Raw genomic sequence first — 8,447 nt, 5'->3', positions numbered from 1 at the left:
CCAGGCTGGCCTCAAACTCAGAAATCCACCTGCCTCTGCCTCCCAAGTGCTGGGATTAAAGGACAGCTCTAATTTTTACCTTTTCCATGTGTTTTAGGGTTGCAAGCAAAAGTTTTCCTGGTAGATTACTAAAAGATTTACGGCCTAAGAACTATGAAGTCTATTTTAGAGTAGAGCTTCAGTGGATCTCATTCTACAGCACAGCTATGCACACCCGAGGGTGACAGGCATAACAGAGCCCATGCCATGTCATCTCTAAAATACCTGACCTCACTGTTGCTGCTTAAGAATTCTTAGAAAACCACACAGATCGTAGATGGGAGACACAAGACCAAAGCAGAGCCTAGTTCCAGTTTCCTGGGGACTCTCCCGAGTCTTCAACTTACCAGCAATCTGCTCTTCAGTCAGCTGATCAGCCTACGCAGAGAAAGAAAAGATCATAATTTTTAATCTAGACAAGTTTGGTTGATAATAACCTAGCTTTCCTAATTATACTTTTAAATTGTGGGGTTTTTTTCCAAATCAGTATTTTTAAAGTGTTCTGAATTCATTAGCACTGGCATTTAGTGACAGTTACTACAATAAAGGAAAATTGTTCAAGCTAGCTTAACAATAAAGGGTGACAAAGAAGTGACAGCCTTGGCTGGCTTCATTTCTTTGGCCTGCGGCTCGCTTGGCCTGCGGCTCACTCTAAGCACTGCAAAGAAACCAGTCAGTCGCAATGTGGGAAATGGCGCCTCTAGTGGTGAAAGTGCCCTCAGCACCAGCTGCAGCAGCAGGCAGAAAAGGAAGAGCGCCACCTACTGCGCCATCAGCACTGCGGTTGCTGATTTCATCCAAGAGACCCAACCCAATGCCGCGGACAAGGCAGCCAGGACCAGGATCCTATCCAGGGGCAGGCTTTTTAGTGCACCTTGCGCATAGCTTTGGGCCCTCCAAAATCTCCACACTGGCGTTACATAATGGTATTGGGTTGGATTAACAGGCTTTTATATCCATTTTATGAGAAACAATTAAGTAGAAAAATATACAGAAATGGGTTACCAACCCAGGTTTCATTTCTGTATAATAAATGCTTTCCAATCATTTAAATTAGGCAGGTATTTGCTAAAAGCCTACCATTTACAATGGCTAATGCCTTTCAAATTATCCTATGATTCTAAAGCTAGAAAAAGACTGAATCCTAGGACTGTTACAAAACTGCAAAAACGAAGCACACAGAAACCACAATTATGAGGCGATACGTTACCCCTTTCCTCGTGCACAGGAGTAACTATTATCATTTCCTGGTATTAATCCTGCCCACCTTAAGATTGACAGGGAAGCTGCTTTATTGCCAATACTTGGTATTTCCATGTTCTAGGTACTAAATGGCCACAAAGGTGATTTTCATTTGCATTACTATTTAGTTTCTGCACCTCTGAACCTGTGCCTCTAGCCAGGAGAATATATGTTTTAATAAAGCCAGTTACAAAATAAACCCCAAGAGAAATCCCATGGCACTGGAGCTCATTTCTTCTCGGTTGCAGCTCGCCTTAATTATCGATGTGGGAGAGAAAGAACTTCTACTTTTTAAATTCCAAGTGGGTCTTCCCTTCTATCCATTACTGGAAGCTACTTTTAAGGCAAATGGAGACACGATTTATGTAATGTTCGCCATGTCAGTCTTGCACGACAGGAAGCACTGTCACACCTCGTAGGAGAAACCAGCTCACCAAGGAGAGGAGTTCCACCTCCTCGGGAAAATTCTCTGACAAGAGGCAAGTGCATCTACCTTCGGGACAACGACTCCCCCACCTCAACCCCAAGTCATTCTGGCCTTGGGTCAAAGACGTTCCAGAACCTGCCGAGAACGACCTGGCCGCCTTGCCAGGGGAGAAGGTGCTGCTGGTGATGTCAGCTCTGCCTGGCGAGGGAGAAGGGGGCCACGGCACACGCACACGGCTAACCACATTTTCGCATCTGGCAATCCAGAGGCGGCAGAGAAAACGGAAACGTACAGATGGGCATCTCTCTGCCGCCCAGGGAGTAGCGAGAGACAAGGGGCATGCCGGGCGAGGGGCCGCACTAGGGTGAAGACCCAAAGGGGACCCAGGACCGTGATGCTGCCTATCCCCAGCACCTCCCACCGCTCCTGCTCCCCCAGGCACTGAGCCTGCCGCCGCCTCCTCCCCAGCAGAAACTTTGCGTCTCTAATGGAAACCGAGGAGCGCGCCAACTCTCTCCTCCCCCGCCCTGCCGCCCCAATTAGCGCGAGCCGAGCACCTCCCGCGGGAAGGGGCCTCCCCGCGGACACGAGCGATCGCGCCCGTCTCGCGCGGCACCAGGAGGGGGACCGAGGTTGCACGGCCCAGCCACGCGCGCGGCCACCCTGCGGGGGCCCCGCCCGGGCGCAGGGCGGCCGCTTCCGCCCTCTCCGCCCCCCAGCCTTCGCCTTCCTGCCCCCAACCCCACCCTTCCCCGGCTCCTTCCTTCCCAGCTCACGCCCGCGCCGCGCCCCCCGGGAGGAAGGAGGGGACCGCAGGCGAGGGAGGACGCCCGACTGGGTTGGTCAGGGGGTCTGAAGGTGGCTGAGGACACCCCGGAGTCCGCGGTCCGAGCCCTGTACGTCCCCGGCTCGCCGCGACCCATTCATTCTCCGCGGTCGGGGACTGACTCCCGGGACGTCGCGGCCTGCCCCGCCCGGCTCCCCCGCCCCGTTGGCCCCGGCCGAGGCGCTGCGCTGCAGGCAGCCCGGGTGCGGCGCGTTGGATGCAGTGGGTGCGGGGCTGGCGGAGGGGGTGGATGCGGAAGGCCCCGATGCAGCTGTGGCAGCGGCTCCAGCCCGCGCACAGCCCACTGTAGAGTCCAGCCCCAGAGGCGCCCAAAACTCAGAGGAGGTTCCCTGGCAGCCACAGCGGAGATGCAAACCCGAAAATACATCCCCTTTCACCGCAGCTGCTGCGTAACACCTGGCAAAATGGGGTCGGGGGGTAACCTCAGCCAGGAAAAGGGGGAGACCCCAAGACTCAACTACAAATCTGTTCGGAAAGCTCGGGCAGCTGCTACGTCTGCCACTGCCGACCCCCAACCTACCATGGTGCGAGCGAAGGAAGGAAGAACGGAGCAGGCGAGGGTGGCTGCACCAGCGCAGGGGCTGTGACCGCCGAGGTGCCTCCNCTGCGGCTGCTAACGCGCTACCTGCGTTGTGCGCTGAGCCTCAGCCGCCGCCCGACTTCGAGTAACGGCACCACGGACACGAGACTCCCAGCACCACTGCCGTAGCGCGAGCCTGTGTGCCGCGCTATATATACGGTGCGCCGTATCCCTCCGCCGCGGCAGTACCGCCTCGCGCAGGGCGGCGCTGCGGCAGCCGGACCTCACCGCAAGGCTCCGCCCCCCAGGCGCGCCCGGCGCGGCGGGCCCATTACGCGGGCAGGGGTCACTGGGGAGTCGGAGACCTGAGCGAGGGTGCTGGCCTGTTGCTGCACGAGTCCTCTAGAGCTGGAATGCCTGCGTAGCGAGACCTGGGGGCGTAGGGGTCGGGGGCCGTCCCGGGCTTCCAACCGCGTGTCCGGCACTCAGCCCCACTTCACCTGTGTGTCCCCCACCCACCACTCCTGGTGGCTGGCTTCGAGGTTGCAGAGCCACCATCCTGGGTCCCCCACGGGGGAGGACAGCCGCGGGGAACTGTCTTAACTGCAGAGGCGAGGGAACTGTGTTGAAGACACGGTGGTTGGCCTTGGGGAAGAAATTGGTCAGATATGTTACTTTTCTCATTTTGGAGAACTGTCCGAGGCACAGTTAGAAGCTCAGTTGCTAAGTCTGTGTGGTGGTGACACATGCTCAACCAGTCTAGTTTTCGTGTTTTGACATACCTACTAAAAATGTAAAGATGCTTGAAGATTTGTCCCTTGCTGGGTTTGTTCCTTATTTCCTGTGGCAAATTCTATTAGGCCTGCTTCTAAAATTAACGTAGTGAGTGGATTATGTCGACCTCAAAGCCCATGCTTTGAGTTTTTCCTAATTATCCTGGTCCTGAAAACTCATAAATTGATATATACAAAGAAGGGGAAAGATACTCGGAATCACTCTGATTACAGCTGTAACTTGTGCAGCCAATTGATTCTAGTAGGGCGCTCCACTATCTTAATTACAATCTTAATTATAGTCCTTAAATAATGTTTTAACCTTTAAATTTACTATTCTTCATTCTTTTGTAAACTAGGGTGGGGGTGGGGACGACCAAAAGCTGTTTCAGATCTTAGTTTGGAACCTGGAACTTAAAGAAGAAAAAAAAAATGTTAAAATGCTGCAGTTTCTTTTCTTGCCAAGACAAAGTGCAGAATTTGGTCTTTTGTTTGCAAGGCCAGAACAGGACAAGCTAGCTGCAGGTTGTTTCTTCTTTCAGAAATTGTGGCAAGGTGTGTGATTAGCGCACTCCCCTCCGGAAAGACTAGTTACCTTTCTTTTCTGGCTTTGTCAAAGTTTGCAGATAGGTGTTTTAAAAGATTCAAAAATGTCCCTGAACACTGCAAACACCAGAAGACTTCTTAGGATCACTTTAGACAGTATGTCAGCAACCATGGGACTGCGCTTCATTTAGTTCTTTCTAGAATGCTCCAGAAAGGGTCAACCTGCTGTTTAAGGAGAAGCTGTAGCAGGCAAGCCCCAGGGAGGGTGCTGATGTCCCTCTTGCAAACGGTTTAAGAACCAAACCATTCACAGTCAGACACATAATATCCCTATGTTCACAGAAAAGAGACTAGTACAAATTCAGTTTAAAGCATAGTCAATAATCCAATGAGCTACAGGTCTACATAGCCAAGCTCATTATTATAACTAATGATTACTAAAGGAATTTGGTTTTTTTTTTTTTCTGTCAGACTTTCTAAGGAAGTTAGCTAAATGCATTTTAACACTTGGTATGCAGTGACAAGGGAGAAATGGTGTTCTAAAAATGAAAATATGCTTAATTATTGGGGGTTCTTTTGTTTCTGGTAGTGTTCCATCCCTTATAGTTCTTTTGGTTATATAGCTACAATCTATGGTTATGCAAAACCTGTCAAATACTTTCCTGTGTCATTTAACGATTTCACTGAATAAAGTGCTTCGAAACATTTTCATGACTTTACTTGCTAAGTGCCATTCATTTTAGAATTATCTTAATCGTTATAGAACAATTTTCTGTTTGTTTACAAATGAGTGCTCTTTTGGAATTCTTTAACATATCAAAGCGCGTCTTAGCTTTCAAGTGTAGTGGGTTTGTAATGAGGTCATGCTTTGCACAGTTTTATGGCTAGTTTCACACACTGAAATATAAGAAGGTCAAGTGACTTGCCCAGGATCTTCCTGTGAGGCGGTGATTGGGCATAAACTAGAGCGTGAGCCTTTGCTCAGGGCTCTAATATTAGATTGTATATTAGTGAAATCAGTATCTGAAAATTTAAAGATACAATGTTAGAGATTTGCTTATTTCATACGTCAGGTTCTCTGGCTGACAACATAGGTCCACTGAATGTTCATGTTCCAGTGAATTAACTTCTTAATTTATGAAGAGGTCGCAATTTTTTAAAGTCACATAAAAATGCCATAATATACTAAGAACCCAAAAGCCTATGGAACATTCTGAGATATTTAAAGAAAGTAGTTCTATGTGAAATTATTTAAATCAAATAATGCTAGATAGAAGAGAAGTAAGAGGAATGCAGCCCCGGGCCAGGAATCTTGACCACCCTGTGCCAAGCCTCAGCTCCTCTCAGTAACCCCTTCAATCCAGCCCTCACGCTGCCCAAACCGGTACCGCTTGGGAGGCTCGTAAGCATTGCCAAGCTCAGCTGCCAGCTTGTGACGCAGCCTTGGCCCCTCTGGACCACAGCTTCTGTGTGCTGACACGAAGGAAATACTTCCAGAAGACTTTTACCTCAGCAAGCCGGGTGTCTTCTATAATCACAGCTGATTTTTCTGTCCTACATGAGCAGTACTCATTGTCCAAGTGAAGCAAAGACTTCACTTCCCCAGATCCTTTTTTAAAAATTAGATTTATTTATTTTACTTTATATGCATATATGTGCCCCAGGTGCTTGTCTGTTGGATTCCCGATAACTGAGGTTATGGATGGGTATGAGCCGCCGCGTGGGTGCTGAGAATCGAACCCAGGATCCTCTGCAAGAACAAGCACTCTTACCTGCCGAGCCGTCTCTCCAGCCCTTCCGAAGAATCTTAATTCAAATATATCCCATGAACGACCCTGGTAACATCTCTGAGTGGCAATGTTCCCCCTGGAACTTTCCAGGCCAGGCCTCCATCATCTGCATTTATTTCAGTCATCTTGTCTTTCAAGTTCTTAAGAGAAAAGCCCACTAAATACTGAGGGCTCAACAGCTTTTCGAGCTTAAAGTTCCAAATGTTTCCATACCTTCCCCAAAGCCGTATACAACACAGCACGATGGAGTCAGGGGTAGGGAGGCAGGACACAGAGAAATAACTGGCTCGTCTTGGACCTCATTATCTCTGTGCTTTGACCAACTGAACTCTTAAGTCACAAGCAGCCGGTGGTTACAGAGACATAGGAACCAAGTACATGCGTTGAGAGAGTGAAATGTCCAACGGGATACGATCTTAGTTTTATGCTTTCAGTTAAAACAACTGAACTAAAATGATGCATATCCATGAGCATGGGCCAAAGCGTGATGTCATAGTCAACTTCAGCCTTCCACTTGATTCAAACGTCGAGTCACCCCCTACTGAACAACTGCCCAAATCAGACTGACCTGTGGCCATGACTGTGAGGCATTTTCTTAATTTGTGGTTGATGCAGGAGGGTTTCAGCCTACCATGGGTGGCACCATCCCTAGGCAGGTGGGCCTGGGCCATCTAGGACCCTTAGCTGAACACTAAGCTGGCTGGGGTGAGGAAGCACACCGGTAACCAGCATGCATCCTTTGGCTTCTGCCTTGAGCTCCTGCTTTGGAACTTCCCTGATGGACTATATAACCAGTAAGCTAAAGTAGACCCTTTCCTCCCTCAGTTTATTTTGGTCATGGTGTTTACAGAAGCAATAGAAGACAAACTAGAACAGATATTGGTAGCTAAGTGAGGGATTTTGCTGTGAAGAATCTGGCTGTGTTGGCTTTGGGGAAGGTACGGAAGCATTTGGAACTCAAACAGACTGAATTCAAGCTCCTTTAAAAAGAGGCATCTGACAGATTGTGTAATGTAGGGGTTGTTTGTTTGTTTTGGTTTTTTGTTTTTTACCTTTTTTGAGAGTTTTGCTATGCAGTTCAGGCCGGCCTAGAATTCTCTATGAAACCCAGGCAGCTCTTGAACTTATTAATCTAGCTAGAGGCCTCTCCCTCTGGAGTAATGGGATTATAGGGGCATGCCAAACCTTTAAATCATATCGTTTTGGAAATAATTAAGACACTATTGTTCTTATTCAAAAGCCAAATGCAAAAATTAACCTTTAATCAGTATTCAAAGCATAGTCAGTAACTTACCATTTCTTCTAAATGTGTAGGGGAGGGGTCTCATCATAGCCCGGATTTATGACAACAGACTTTCAGTAATTGTTTAGTCTTAGGAGGATCACAGTCAACTGGCATGGTAGGGTTTTTGTTGTTGGTGGTGGTGGTTTTGTTTTTTGTGACTCAGTTTTCTTAAAGAGCAGTGGTAGCGATTGACACAAGTTGGAATGTCACCAAGACCTTGATGGGCATAAAATTGAACTGTAACGCTAGATTAGACAAACTGATGCTGATTGCAGAATATATCAAAGAAAATGGCCTCGCCGATTCCAGACGTTAGGATCCAATTAGTAGGACACAGGGAAATGGTACAGTGGGTGAGAGGGCTTGCTGCAAAAACTGGAGGAGCTGAGTTTGAATCCCCAGCAGCCACATAAAAAGATAGGCATGGCTTTATGTGCCTGTAATTCCAGCATTGGAAGATGGGGAGACAGACAGACCCTGGGATCTCACTAGCAAATCAGCCAACCAGGCAGGTAGCCTTAACAGCCAGCTTCTAGTTCAGTCTTGATTTTGATTTCATTGCTGTGAAGAGACACCATGTCCAAGGCAACTCTTACAATGGCAAACATTTAATTGGGGCTGGCTTACAGTTTCAGAGGTTCAGTCCATTATCATCATGGCAGGAAGGATGGCAGTGTGCAGGCAGACACAGTGCTGGAGAAGGAGCTGAGAGTTCTACATCTTGATCTGAAGGGAGCCAGGAGGGGACTGTCTTCTGCAAGCAGCCAGGAGGGTCTCGATCACACTGGTCAGACTTGAGCATACAGATGAGACCTAAAGGCCCTGCCTTCACAGTGACACACTTCCTCTAACAAGGCTGCACTTCCTCCAATAAGGCCACACCTCTTAATAGTGCCACCTCTGAAGAGCCAAGCATAATCAAAGCACCTCAGTGAGAGACCCTTTTTTGAGACAGTAAGACAGAGGGTGATAGAGGAA

The 8,447-nt window shown here is 48.5% G+C and overlaps 1 protein-coding gene across 1 annotated transcript in view; it reads right to left on the bottom strand.

The window, feature by feature from the left end:
• Positions 1 to 3,274, bottom strand: part of Calm1 (calmodulin 1) — a 10,423-nt gene extending 7,149 nt beyond the window's left edge. The window contains exons 1-2 of the mRNA XM_029540698.1: positions 3,076 to 3,274; positions 387 to 417 (exon numbers count right to left, since the gene is read on the bottom strand). Of these exons, the coding sequence (XP_029396558.1) occupies positions 387 to 417; positions 3,076 to 3,078 (34 nt within the window). The 5' untranslated portion in view covers positions 3,079 to 3,274. The remainder of the gene's footprint in view (positions 1 to 386; positions 418 to 3,075) is intronic.
• Positions 3,275 to 8,447: the final 5,173 nt, after the last annotated feature.

Source organism: Mus pahari, chromosome 7 (genome assembly GCF_900095145.1).
Source record: "Mus pahari chromosome 7, PAHARI_EIJ_v1.1, whole genome shotgun sequence".
In the NCBI taxonomy this organism is placed as follows: Eukaryota; Metazoa; Chordata; class Mammalia; order Rodentia; family Muridae; genus Mus; species Mus pahari.
This window is presented reverse-complemented; position numbering and strand designations above follow the sequence as displayed.